The sequence below is a fragment of the Chenopodium album genome, chromosome 24, assembly GCF_948465745.1.
Source record: "Chenopodium album chromosome 24, dcCheAlbu1.1, whole genome shotgun sequence".
Taxonomy (NCBI): Eukaryota; Viridiplantae; Streptophyta; class Magnoliopsida; order Caryophyllales; family Amaranthaceae; genus Chenopodium; species Chenopodium album.
Window position 1 is genome coordinate 5773579 of NC_137857.1, and position 15412 is coordinate 5788990.

The 15412-nt window shown below is 30.8% G+C and overlaps 1 protein-coding gene across 2 annotated transcripts in view; it reads left to right on the forward strand.

Annotated features, from left to right (window-relative positions):
* LOC145611070 (protein ENHANCED DISEASE RESISTANCE 2-like) overlaps positions 1-15412 on the forward strand; it is a 28054-nt gene that overhangs the window by 9049 nt on the left and 3593 nt on the right. For both annotated transcript variants that reach the window (XM_081666300.1, XM_081666301.1), the window contains exons 8-20: positions 2022-2056; positions 3101-3201; positions 3610-3705; positions 4666-4730; positions 4921-4992; positions 8201-8374; positions 8849-9042; positions 9119-9182; positions 9885-10060; positions 13834-13935; positions 14170-14217; positions 15042-15185; positions 15301-15396. In XM_081666300.1, coding sequence (XP_081522426.1) covers positions 2022-2056; positions 3101-3201; positions 3610-3705; positions 4666-4730; positions 4921-4992; positions 8201-8374; positions 8849-9042; positions 9119-9182; positions 9885-10060; positions 13834-13935; positions 14170-14217; positions 15042-15185; positions 15301-15396 — 1367 coding nt within the window. The remainder of the gene's footprint in view (positions 1-2021; positions 2057-3100; positions 3202-3609; positions 3706-4665; positions 4731-4920; positions 4993-8200; positions 8375-8848; positions 9043-9118; positions 9183-9884; positions 10061-13833; positions 13936-14169; positions 14218-15041; positions 15186-15300; positions 15397-15412) is intronic.

Below are 15412 nucleotides of genomic sequence, written 5' to 3' on the forward strand. Positions count from 1 at the left end.
TGATCAACAAATCCACAATGCTCAAAATCAAATACCAAGAATCAAAACAATTTTTCCTCAAGTATGGGGCACAGAGAAGCATGATTTACAGTTCATTGGTTCGTATTTTTTTATTTTTTGTTTTTTTCAATTTTTTTGTATTTTTCATATAAGAAAAGCAATAAACTAATCTAAAAAGCAATAAATCTAAACTAACAAAACACACTAAAAATAAACAAAAATAAAGAAAAAGGAAGAAGAAATATATACCAAATCCAAAAATCTCCCCCAAGCCAAAATCAGACAATGTCCTCATTGGCTCGAAGCTAGCCCAGCTGGCTACTCATCCTCATCCTGGTCCATCCGTGAGGACCCACCTGCTTCACCACTGGAACCTGCACCATCTGCACCAAAGGAGCTACCACCAAAATAGTTAGCATGAAAAGTCCCCTCCGGCGGTCCCCCCAAAAGGAATGTCCTGGCCGTACCCATGGAACGAAGAATAGTCTGTGTAGATACCATGGGCAGTGGGATCCCTACCGTATCCCTGAGGTGGGGGCTGGAACCAGTCTGGGTAAACAGCATCGTCGGGAATGTTGCCCCGACGAGCATAATCATCATAAATGGGGTAGAGTCCCCTACCCTGGTTCCTCTCTAGGTAGCCTAGCCTATGGTCGACAGAACCAATCATCTGTCTAAACTCGGTCTGGTTTTGCTCTATGCGACCTATGGCCTGGCCAATACTCTGCAAGTCCCAAACTGGGTCAGAGTCACCGTGAGGGACGGAATAGGACTGTCGGGGTGGTGATGGTGGCTGTGGAATAGGCTCAACTACAGGCTGTGGCTGAGCCTGGGCCTGCTGTGGATCCTGACCCTAGCATGGGCAACTAACAGGGTATAAGTGTAGGACTCTTGCCCTGGGGAAAGGCGGTCAAGTCGGGGTTGGGCAAAGGAAAGATGGGTAAGGGTTGTTCAGTCCCTGTCCCAATGCACCAATGGGCGACCCGGCTCCCGTCTACCCGTAACCACCCAAGCTCCTCAAGGTACCTAGAGGTAATGTAGGTGTCGGGTCCCATGTTAGTCATGCGGTGGGGTCCACTCTCTACAAAGCCGGCCTTCTTGATGGCTATCCTAGTGATAATGCCACCAAGACGGATAGGGGTAGTGACCTGGTTGCTAGCCGTAGCGTGCCTACCTAGGTGGTGGATGATATACCGGGCTATGTTCAATTTCCCGAACCCAAACATATAATGGCCAATTACAGCTAGTTCATTGGTCTGACAGTTGTGGGGTTCGTTCCTACCTAGGAAACAGACACCGGCAAATCTTTGCCACATTATAGGGACGGGGTGGTGGATGGGCCTAGCACTAGCATGTTGGGCAGAAACATGGGGAATACCAGTCAAAGCAAAATAAACATCATCCATTTTAAACTCAGCATTCCATTGCCTATCCAAATCAGGCTCCAGTTCAAATAATTTACAGAATTCCGCAAAAGAAAGAGTGATGTTTCTATTATTAAGCCTAAAAATTAATTTTGGACCACTTTTATGATTTTGAATAACAAGAGAAGACAAGAATTCACTAGTTAATTCACGGTATGTCGAATAATGCATATCTACAAATTGAGAAAGAAATGAGGAACACACAACTACAAAATTGTCGATCAAATTAAGGAGAGATGCAACAATAAATCTGACTGATTTAGCTTCTTTTTATTTTTGTTTTTTATACTCCTCTCCATCTTTCTTTTATGAATTTGTTTGAGGGGGGAGAAGCTTAATAGCGAAGTTTTGTCTATCTAAAACGTAATGGTGAAGTTTTGTTTAGTAAATTCCAACTTCATTAGCAGGTACATTCCAAGCTTTGCTGTTCTGCATTTTTACGGTCTTACCAGAATATGTTCTATTATATTTCAATTTTTCAAGGACAAGCCTGATTGTTGCCTACAAATCTACAATGATATCTTTTATTGATTCTTGTGGTGACTTTTCATTTTTCTTTAGTTTTGTATTGGTGATACTTTGTTTTCTCATTTGCAGGAATTAGAATCTTTGAGGATGTTGTAGAGTCCAAGGTATCCACAATGTCATATCGTTTTCTCAATTACACTCTATAGTTTTTACCAGATCTTGTGATTTTATTTGCTTATGCCCCTGACAATGTGAAATAGGGTTTTTTTTTCCCCACTTAATTTCATTCCTGACTCTTAACACTATTGCTTTTCCATGCTGCTGATAGTGCTGAACTTGTATAGGAAGAATCTGTGTTGAATAAAATCTTGAAAGCAGGGGGTATGCTTAAAGTGAATAAAAAATGATGTAGTATGGGAAGCAATCAACCAATTGCTGTCTTAGTGGAATACTGAAACCTCTTGGTAACAATAGCAATGCAGATATCCTCCCTGTATGCATCTGCACCCTTTCTGAATTTGAAAATGGGGTCATGCCATGAAGAAAAGACAGATGCGATAGCTTATATTTTACTTTTTTTTTGTAGTTATTTCCATATACTTAGCTCATGTATTTATGTGATTAATTTTGCTTCTTTTAGAAAACGAGTCTCTAGGGCATTAAAAACCAAATTAAAGGCCCAATTGTATTATTTAGGTTTTTATTTTACTACTCCTTCTGTCCTTAAATGCTATCACCAAATAAGTATCCTGTTACTTAAATGGATAATTAACCCCGCTCATCTCATCCATCCCATGTAATGTGGGATCCACCACTGTCTCTCTATATCTAATGGATGTGGTACCCCAATCAATCAATTTCTTATTCTAACTTTTCCACTATATATCAAAAAACCCTGCACTACTCTACTATAATTAATGTGCATGCTCAAGCATAAGAGGACATTAATCTGAAAATGGACTCCGATGGAGGGAGTTCATTTGCCAAGAAATTTGTGACCTTTTTACTTTTTAATTTTTGTGGAGGATCATTATTTCTCTTGATTTTCATTACTTTTAATCTGATATCTGATTGCAATCTTTTTTATTCCTATTTCGGCTGTTTGCTGCTCACCCCTTTTCTTAGCTTCTGGAATCAGGAGCTGTAATATGCTTCCAGTTTATTTTCTGCAAAAGTTTCATTCACGCTTTCTTTTGTTAAAATACTAGGCTGGTAGAGGCATTCTTGTGAAGTCCGTGGGGATAATTGATGCCAAATCAGATACTGTCTTTGAGGTTCTTATGAGCCTTGTTCCCTCTAGGAGATATGAGTGAGCTTCTTTTCTCTTTTCATCCTTGTTTTATATATACTTCCTCCGTTTTTAATACTTGCAACACTTTGCTAAAATGGAAATGTCACAATATTTGCAACACACTATAATTGGAAAGTTATTTTAGGGAAAAGTTGTACTATTTCCCTTACTTAAAGCACATGGCCCACTAAATTTTACTCCTAACAACCTCTCACCCCATTTTAAAGTGCATTAAATCATGTGAACCCCAGTTTTCTTGAATATCGTGAAAAGTTGTGTGTTGCAACTATTAAAAAACGGAAGAATTGGATATAATTCATAGAGGGATATGTAAATTTTGTTTTCTCATATCATTTTACTTTGTGAATTTTTGAGTATGCTATACATTTAAACTAATTATGAGGTAGCATCTGTGCATCATTACAGGTGGGATATGTTGACTAGTGACTTGGAGCTTGTTGAAAGCATAGATGGGAATTATGATGTTGTATATGGAACATATGATCCAAAATATTTCACTTGGTAATATATTTGTCTCTTCACCCTATCTCATCTTGATTTGTCAGTTTGTGTTGTGCTGCTAGAAATTAAATTCCAATGGCCAATTTTTTTGCATTTTTACATTATTCTACACAGCAATTTCTAACCTGCATTTTTCTTAACTTTTTTAACATTAAAGCTGGAATGTTTCTTTACACAAGTTGTATGTGGAATAACTTGGGCTCTTTGCATTTATCTTCACTGTAAGCCATTTACGACAGGATTACCACAACAACTTACTATTCTTTTTGTACCCCCCTCCATTTTCATTTTTTGGTTTAATATGAAAAGGGAAAGAAGCTCATCTCAGAACATAGGTTCCTTCCTGGAAAATAAAAGGAAATAAAAAAAAAAAAAATTCAAATTGCCCCTGGTGAAAGTTGTAGGGGGAAGCAAATTCTACACTCTAGCTGGTCAATTTCACAAACCTTGAAAAAGGAAGGGTACTGAAATAAGGAACCTCACTATGGTTTTAACTTTTAAAAAAGGTCATTTAAAAGAGTAGCTTCAACATAAATGCATGCAGAACAAGCTGATAAATCTTTTGATTTCTCCAATATGAAGTAAATATGACTCAACTAACAATGTACTGAGATTTTTCTACAGAAAACTGAATAGAGAGTTGCAGTCTAGGTATGTGTTTGGAGAATATTAGGTTGGGTTTTAGAAGATATTGTGATGGCTAAAACTGTAAATCAATATGAGAATCCTAATGCAGAATAGGCTATGAATTCGGTACCCCTGATGGGGTATATACAATATGTGCAGTGAATTGTGAGTACTCTATGTCAACCAAATTAAAATAATCGAATTTTACACGGTGCTAATTACTCTGCATTCTTCTTTAAGTTAGTACTTTCATTTGTCCTGTGAAATCTTTATCAGCAAAATTCCTGATGGATAATGTCTGAATAATATGTGTGCTTGCTATTCCTCACGTAGGTGGAGCTCCAGAAGGGACTTTGTGTTCTCAAGGCAATGGTTTCATGGACAAGACGGAACATATAGTTCGTAAATCTTTCTCAAAGCTTCTACAATTATTTTTATATGTTTTGACCATAGATATTTGAATTTTATTCCAAGCATATCCTGGCTGTAGAACTTTAATAGATAGAGGAGTATATGTAAATTTCCTATTGTTCTCTAAGTTTGTCTCTTTTATTAATCATGACTGACAAATTTTATTTATGGATGCAGCAATTTTACAATTCCCAGCAGCACATAAAAAGTGTCCTGCTAGACCTGGCTATCAACGAACAAAAATAAATCGTAAGCTATTGCGCTCTCAAGTTTTATGGCTCCTTTCTACTGTGCTACATATTTTCTTCCTCATCCTTTTATTTTTATGAAATTTTAGATGTAGTGATTACTATCCAAATTAACAATAATAATAATAATAATAATAATAATAATAATAATAATAATAATAATAATAATAATAATAATAATAATAATAATAATAATAATAATAATAATAATAATAATAATAATAATAATAATAATAATAATAATAATAATAATAATAATAATAATAATAATAATAATAATAATAATAATAATAATAATAATAATAATAATAATAATAATAATAATAATAATAATAATAATAATAATAATAATAATAATAATAATAATAATAATAATAATAATAATAATAATAATAATAATAATAATAATAATAATAATAATAATAATAATAATAATAATAATAATAATAATAATAATAATAATAATAATAATAATAATAATAATAATAATAATAATAATAATAATAATAATAATAATAATAATAATAATAATAATAATAATAATAATAATAATAATAATAATAATAATAATAATAATAATAATAATAATAATAATAATAATAATAATAATAATAATAATAATAATAATAATAATAATAATAATAATAATAATAATAATAATAATAATAATAATAATAATAATAATAATAATAATAATAATAATAATAATAATAATAATAATAATAATAATAATAATAATAATAATAATAATAATAATAATAATAATAATAATAATAATAATAATAATAATAATAATAATAATAATAATAATAATAATAATAATAATAATAATAATAATAATAATAATAATAATAATAATAATAATAATAATAATAATAATAATAATAATAATAATAATAATAATAATAATAATAATAATAATAATAATAATAATAATAATAATAATAATAATAATAATAATAATAATAATAATAATAATAATAATAATAATAATAATAATAATAATAATAATAATAATAATAATAATAATAATAATAATAATAATAATAATAATAATAATAATAATAATAATAATAATAATAATAATAATAATAATAATAATAATAATAATAATAATAATAATAATAATAATAATAATAATAATAATAATAATAATAATAATAATAATAATAATAATAATAATAATAATAATAATAATAATAATAATAATAATAATAATAATAATAATAATAATAATAATAATAATAATAATAATAATAATAATAATAATAATAATAATAATAATAATAATAATAATAATAATAATAATAATAATAATAATAATAATAATAATAATAATAATAATAATAATAATAATAATAATAATAATAATAATAATAATAATAATAATAATAATAATAATAATAATAATAATAATAATAATAATAATAATAATAATAATAATAATAATAATAATAATAATAATAATAATAATAATAATAATAATAATAATAATAATAATAATAATAATAATAATAATAATAATAATAATAATAATAATAATAATAATAATAATAATAATAATAATAATAATAATAATAATAATAATAATAATAATAATAATAATAATAATAATAATAATAATAATAATAATAATAATAATAATAATAATAATAATAATAATAATAATAATAATAATAATAATAATAATAATAATAATAATAATAATAATAATAATAATAATAATAATAATAATAATAATAATAATAATAATAATAATAATAATAATAATAATAATAATAATAATAATAATAATAATAATAATAATAATAATAATAATAATAATAATAATAATAATAATAATAATAATAATAATAATAATAATAATAATAATAATAATAATAATAATAATAATAATAATAATAATAATAATAATAATAATAATAATAATAATAATAATAATAATAATAATAATAATAATAATAATAATAATAATAACGACGACGACTCCCTTTAGCTTATGGTTTGCCTAATGCACAGGATTGATTCACGATTTGAGTGTTGATAGTATTATATAATTCGTTGTTTAATTACATGAACACTCCGTATAATACAGGCTCGATAGGGTTTTAGATTTTGCATCCTGTAAGATTTGGATTGTCTGTATAGTAATAAATGATGGAGTACACATGTAAAGATCCATTCAACTAGAATATAAATAGTTACTTCATTTTATTAAGTTGCAACACACCAATTTGGCATGCAATTGATGGAAGATATTAGACTAGGTAAACAGACAAATTAATACAAATAATTTTACCATCGATAAGAATAGTGTAATACCCCAGTCCCCAGGTGAACGTGAGACCGTGAGCCCACTAGATAAGGTTCCTATGGCTCTCCCACATTGGAAGTTGAGGAGAACCAAGGAAGTATGTCATTACTATTTTGAAATTGCTCAAATAACGTGCCAAGAAGGTGTGTTGTAAGTATAATAAAACAGAGGAAGTATTCATTACTAATTTAAACTTGGTAGGCTTGTCTATTTCTTGAGTGTTTCTTGGGAAGAGCTCAGTTTTCTAATGGTTTGGATGAATTATTATTGAAAGAGTCAGAGAGAGTAGCAAAGTTATGCCTACTTTCCATCATTAGAAACTATTCTGGATGGCATTCTATCCAGACCATAAGTGTTTTATCTTTACAAAATTCTTATACTTCCTCCGTTCTTTTATTATTGCACCACTTGCCTTTTTAGGAAGTTTCACAAATATTGCACCATTTCCTATTTAGGGAAAAATATTATTTGTGTTCACACTATAAATACCCAACATACCCTTGCTTTTTTACATTTACTTTTTAGTTTATCAATATGTCACATGGGCAATTTTGTATTTTTACCTTTCTCTCCCTTACTTTTTTCCAGTACCAAAATATTTGTACCAAACCCCTATGGTGCAATAATAAAAAAAAGGAGGAATTAGATTTTTTTTTTTCACATTTTATTTATTTTGTTTTATTATTATTATTATTATTATTATTATTATTATTATTATTGTTTAATTTTTTAAAATTTTTTTTTAAAATTTTTTTTTTAAAATTTATTTATTTATTTTTTAATCTTAAGGTCCTATCTATCTCTCAGGTTTAAGAGATGGTACTGCATCGATTCCTGTAACTTTATTGCTTTAACCATATTGTGAATAGTTTTTTTATTTATAATTTTTGTGTAGCTTCTACTTGGGAGATAAAAAGTTTGGACACATCTGATGCCACAGCCGAATCTCCAAGATGTCTTGTGACACATATGTTGGAGATACAATCTGATAGCTGGGGTTCTTGGAAGAAAAGTCGCTCTTCAAAGTTTGAGAAATCTATCCCTTATGCATTGTTGTGCCAAGTTGCTGGTAAGCTGCTTCCTGTGGATTTTCAAGTATTGTCTTGCCTGAGTAGCAACATGGTAAAGGCTTAAAGCAGTTAATCTTGTTATGGAGAATTATTTAAAGAGCGGTGACTATTAATTTTGTGGCAAATCCGTGTTACTTATTGTTCATGCTGCAGTTATTATCTATGATAGCCTGATAGGTTCCCGGTTAAAGAGCCATTATTTTATTAATCAAAGCATGTTGCCTAATTGATCAGAATCGGGATAGCTATGTTAGAATTTGATATTGGTACCGTAACTACCATTATATGCATAATCATTGCAACAAATTCATAGGAAAGAATAATTTGTGTGTTTATAATGATAGCAAGAGTTGCAAGACATTGATTATGCAACCTTTAATGCAGTGCCTTTCTGTGAAAAAAATGTGCTTACAATCCATTTTTCATGGGAGAGTGCATGGCTTGTTTTTTTATTCTTGTTTTTCATTGTATAGGTCTCAAGGAATATATTGGAGCAAATCCAATTCTTAAAAATAATTCAGTTACAGTAGATTTTTATTCAAATTCCTCCAGTGATAGTGTTTCCAGCAGTGAATGTGACGACGTTGCAGAAGAGTTTTATGATGCGATTGCTGAAGAAACATCTGATGGTGAAGATAGTGATGATGATATTGAAGTTGACAAGAAGGTGTGAACTCTTTTGTTTATGTTTGGATAATACAGTAGAACCCTCTATTATAAATTAAATCAATAAGCTGTGCCAGGACATTGTGACGCTGGATAATGTATCATCAGACATAGCAAGATTGTCTTTGAAGAAGTCTTCAGGTTCCCTTACTTAACTTTTTGTTTAAATTTTTGTGTAACTTTTGACTGTTACTCCACCTACTTGAATTTATTAGTTGCTTTTTCATGAATATCCTCCAATTTAGTTGTCACGCTGCTATTACTAATCATTTTTCACCAATAAGATTCTATCATCTATGATTCTCTTACAAGGTACATCAATTGTACTAGAAACTACGCTTTCCTTCAATTTGTACTTCTGTAGAAATTAAACTTCTATCACTCCCATTCAAGTTCTCGTTAACAAAAAATTATCTGCTCAGTTGCTCACTCATCCCGTTTTGAGGTTTTATTTGCACAATTGGGGATCAGCCTTTTTATTTTTCCTTCATTTTTTGGTATTTTAGCTATGAAGAAGACAGTTGCATCATCTCATATTTTCTGCTCTTCTGCTGATAAGGCTATGATATTCATTTTTAATGGTAGCATGTCTGTTGAATTTGGTTTGTTCCTTGAGTATCTTGCTGTTTAAAAAGGGGAAAATACACCTAGTGCCAAGTTGCACTGGAAACAATAAAGCGGGAGGGAGGATTTAAGAAAACCAATTGTCATAAAGACGAACCTTTACCACTTCATCTGTGGCTCAGTTGCTAGTGATATGCTTTATGTTAATGTGCTGTTTATTTTAACTCCATATTATGCAGTGTAATCCATCAATAAATTACTAGCTTTCTCATCCTGCAGTTAATGATTCAAGCAAAGTACTAGATTCAGCTATACCCCCAGTGTCAATCGATTCAAGCAAGTTTAATGGTTCATTGCGTAAAGGAAAAGATGATGATGACACAAATTGCTGGACAAATCCAGGTGGTGCGGGATTCATGATTAGAGGAAATACATACTTGAAAGACTATGTCAAAGTAAGTTTTCTTATTCCTAACTTTTATTGCCTTTTACTCATCATTTATAAAAAAGAAAAAAAGAGTCCTTAGCAGACATCTTTTATTACTTTAGTGTTTTATGCATCTGTTATTTCGCCGTAACAATTTAGTATCCGTAAGATGCAATGGAAATAGCAGACAGTGAACTGATATCAACAATCCTTGTTCCATGTTGTTGAATTCCTTTTTTTTGTCTTATTTTCAATGCTGCTGATTAAGATTGTGTTGTGTTGATTTAGGGCCTGCTTACCTATTAATGATAGTTATTACTTCATAGTTCAATGATTTCAAACTGTTGCCAGTTGGGGATTTAATACTTTTATCTTTGTCCCAGGATTAACTTCCATATTGTTTGTTGGAATATCCTGTTATACGTGCCACGAAATAATTTAGGAACTCACCCTTAAACACAATATGGAATGAATAACAAAATGCGATAATATAAGGGACACGTGTTTATGAGGGAATTTGATTCTTCCCCTCAAATAATATTGTTTTAGTAAGTTTCTACAAAACAAGACTATAACCCTCCTGATGACTTTCCTCTTCAACAATCCATCATACTTTTCTAGTAAGTTAAAACTCTTTTTTATAGGCTAACCTAGAAACCCTCATCAATTAGGATATTTTACTTGCTCATTAAGCCTAAATAATCCTAGATTGATTACATACCTGAATTCCATCTAGTTTTCGATTTACAAAACTCATCTAAATAGGAAAGCATAAAAGATAGAAACAAATAGATAAAATACGTGTGTTATTTTTTTTCCTAAAACAAATCTAAACTAAAACAAATCTAAACTCGTTGGTTTTGGTAAATTTAGTTTATATCCTGAAATAGCTCTCCTTAAACTTAACTTACCAACTTTAGTCATAATTCGTCCCACGCTACCTCGTTTTTATATGTTTGGTCAGCCTTTCAATATCACATTTCTATATTTAGTGACCTCCATACAACCTCTTTCGATACGAATAGCACAACCCAAGCCATCCAAACGCCCCTAAGAAATAAGATTGCGATCAAGTCTCAAAATATACCTTACCTCTCGAAATTTTTGAGTCCTATCATCATTTTTCTTGATCTTAACCTTAATTATACCACCATTAGGCAAGGTAACACTCAATCCCTTGCTTTATTTGTTTGTTTGCAAGGAGTAAACCACATCTTCCTACAACAAATATGTTGGAAGCATTCCAAATCTAAAGATTTATCCCTCTTTTGAATCCTTACTTTCTTTCACTACGACAACCACATCATCATCATCTACGGTAATAGCAACAATTCCATCCCTAAGGGCTTGTTTAGTTCATCTTATTTTTGCATCTAATTTGATGTGGTCTGATTTGATTTGGTTGTTTGATTTAACTAAACTTTGACCTTATGTGTATGATAATATATAAAAAATATATAACAAGCGGGGTCTTGTTAGATTCGTAATAATGTGTATTTTATTAAAAATGTAACTTTCATAATTTTTTCTCATTACAATTAAAGATATTTAAAGACAAAAAACTGCACATAAAATGATGATCAATCTAAACTTATTTATTCTGTAATAAGTAAAATAAGTTAAACTAAACTTCGCCTAAGTTCTCCTATGCCTTCAAGTCCTCCTTGCTATATAGAATACATTGTTTGAATGTGTCCCTTTTCTTTAAAACACCATCACTTGATGTTAGGGTTGCTCGCCTTCTTGCTTTTGCACTTTTTTTCCACCACTTGGTTCGGCTACCACTCTCAGCGTGGATGGATTGGCGATCCTCCTTGCTTCATAAATCTCTCCGCCTTGATTAGGCTACCACAATATCGTCCAAAGGCAACCACAATATTCTTCTTGCTTCATAAATCTCTCCGCCTTAATTAGGGCTACCAAAGTTGTCTTCCCTACAAGTAAACTTGTTATAACAAAATTATACCTTTTAGGGAGAGACGTCAACGATATAATTGGCTTTTCCTCAATTTTCTCATCTAAACTTTGTAATTGGGGGATCAAGCCAACCTCCATCCTCCTTCCCGAGTGAATTTATATTTTCTTCAAGAACTACTTGTCTGCTTTCTCCCTAAGCCTAGTTACATACCTAAATTCTTTCTAGTTTCCTAATTACAAAACCTATCTAGCTAGGAAAGCATTGTGAATAAAAGATATGTTATATCATTTCCCAAAACAAATCTAAACTCGCTGGTTTTGGTAAGTTTAGTTTATTTCCTATCATATCCCAAACGAGTTCCAATTTTCTCGTCAAATTAATGAAGTACAAAAAAGGGTTAATATATTTTTTTTGTTAACTTGTACTTGTTGGTGTAAGAATTCAAATGAAAACACTCAAGCGCAGACAAAATTTCAGTGGCATTAGTTTCTTTTTTCCACTCACATGTGCAAAGAACAAAAGGAATAATATTTGCAGATCTCAATGGTTAAAATTTCCTGCCTAAGATGGTTATTGAATTAGAATATGCCTTTTATTTTCATCCAGCAATTTTTTGGTCTTTTTCCTTTGGGGTATTACAATCTGTCACTTTGTAATGTGAATTTACAAGAGACGAGTTATTTTTCTGACAGAATTTGTAGTTCTGGTGGGTCTATTTTAGCAGCTGTCTTGTATAGTTGTATCAGCTGTATACAAGTCACTCTCTCTATTTTGGGGGTTTGATCGTATAATGCAGAAATCTTACCATATGTCTCTGTATCTATTTAAAACAAAGATATCCATTAGGATTGAAATTATTTTTTTCTGATGATGGCTAGCTTTGATTGAAATTATCTTGGGTTTCTGTCAATCACTGGCTCACTTCTATCATCACGTTTAATCCTATCTAAATTTTTGTTTATGGGTATTAAGTGTGAGAAATCCTGGGAAGAAAGAGTTTGGATCACTTTTGTTCATGTTGAGAAAGATTCGCTTTTTCCCCATTCTAAAAGTAGGTTGTAGTACAAAATTTGAAGAAGTTAGATTAGAATAGTTCTTTTTGTTGACTTGCAGTATAACAATGTATGCTTAAGATTTTCACACAGATTTAGCCTTTGTCAAAAGAAAAAAATTACACAGAAGTGTTTATTCTTGATTTTATGTCCAACTGTTTTTTAATTACTTTCCTTCAATTTAGCCTCATCTGTTAAAATAGCCTTTGACCTTTCCTTTCTTTCAATTTGAGCTTTTCTTCCTGATGGACTGGTGGTCAACAGACAAATAAACATATTTTCCACAAGAATTATATTTCATAAGTTGGCCAATCTTGGTAGACGTCTAGGAGGCTTATTAATTTTAGAAAACCCTTCAATATCATGTCATAGTTACAAGAAGTCTATCATCTGATTGAAGGAAGTTCATGCATCATTGGCATTTAGTGCGTTACTGGAGTATTATGCCATATGTTACCAATTTCCCAACTAGCTACTGCCCTGAGCAGGTTAAGTGGTAAGATGTACATAATGTCATTCATGGATTTACTACACAATAGTAAAGAGTCTCTTTAGATCCTCAATCCGGGCAATTGACTGGATACTGATTCAGACTTACAGATAATATCTACTCTGTTAACTATAAATTGCAACAAAGGGGTACTATTTGTGAGACATAAAATATTCCTTTGTTGCAATTAATAGTTAACGGAAGAAGTATATACAGCAGATCGGTGTCCATTTTACTTGTATTCATGCACACTCAATGATAGTTTTTTTATATGACGTATATCATTGGGTTGTGTTTTGTAATGAATAGCTGAACAAATTCTTGATTTTTTTTTTTTCAAGGTAATAGGTGGAGATCCTCTTTTAAAGCTCATAGCTGTGGATTGGCTCAAGGCTGACCAGAGCATTGACAAGGTTGCATTGCGCCCATCCTGTGTTGTTCAGGTAATTCAAATACCCCTTGACAACCCACTTTGCATCTGACATAGCAAATAGATTCAAGTTTGCTTTCCACTCAACTTTTAATTGTTGATTTAAACCCCCCCCCCCCTCTCCCACTTACGGGTAGATATGAGGACCAGAGTAAAGGGGGTTTGAGCTTACCTAGTCTGTGTTTTAGTTTCACTTTAATTAAGGCCTTAGAATTCTGTTTCCTCACCTTTTCTTCTGTTATTTCAGTCAGAAGCTGGAAGAAAACTTCCGTTCATTCTCGTTTTTAATCTCCAGGTATGTTTGTCCAGGTTTATTCTTCTCTTCCCCAACCCTGATTTCTCAAGATCAGTCTTTGCATTCGGGAATGAACCTCTTTGATTATAGGACTTTTTTTTTTCTTTTTTGTTTTTTGGTTTTATGCATGTTAGAATATCTATTATTATTATTATTATTTTTTCTTCCTATGCTTATGCCTCAGATTTATTTTTATCAAGTAATCATTACTGTTCTGGAAAATACTTTCTGTTGGCTACTTGGCAAACATAAATAAGAATGGTCTACAGTAGTCAACAGGTGATGCAGAAGTTGTCCTTTTATTCTGTGCACTTGTGCAGTAAACTGAGAGTGCTTCTCTATGCAGCTGAACTCTGCAATAATTGTCTTCTTTCATAGGTGTAGAATTGCGAGTGTCAAGTGCTAGGATGTTAATACATGAAGAATTTCTGGCTTCCTAATTAATTTTTTTTGAAAAAGTACATTTCATCTGTTTGAATTGAGAGGAAAATAATTCGTTGAAAATGTAGGATCTCTTATTTAACGATACATTTAGATGTATCTTTAGTTTTAGTCTTTTATATGTTTCTCAAAGCTTTGACGACTATGATTTTGGTACAATCAGAGAATTAATGATATACTGGAATGCCTAGGACTTTGATAAATTCCAAATATAAGGGTGGTAGCTTTTATTTTGACGAGAAGATTGTATATAGATAGACTGCTAATAGGTTTTATTATATGCTGAATCTTTGGAATGCAATCATGATGTTATATTCTTCTTATTTACTTCCATATAAGAAGTTCCAACCTCAACTAAATTAGAGTTGCTCCTGTTGTTACAGATCCCAGCCAAACCAAACTACAATCTGGTTTTTTATTATGCCTCTGACAGGCCTGTGAATAAAGATTCATTATTGAGCAAATTTATTGATGGGACTGATGCATTCCGTGATTCAAGGTTCAAGCTCATACCGAGCATCGTGAAGGTAAACACAATATAGGCTCATACTATGGAAGTGTTCGTTACATGTTCAGTAAATTTAGGAAGCTTATTGACTGTAACTGAAAATACTCAGAAACTAATTTCTTGTATTGATTCAGGGCTATTGGATGGTTAAACGTGCAGTAGGAACAAAAGCCTGCCTGTTGGGTAAAGCTGTGACCTGCAGATACCTGAGACAAGACAACTTTTTGGAGGTGATTAAGCTGTTAT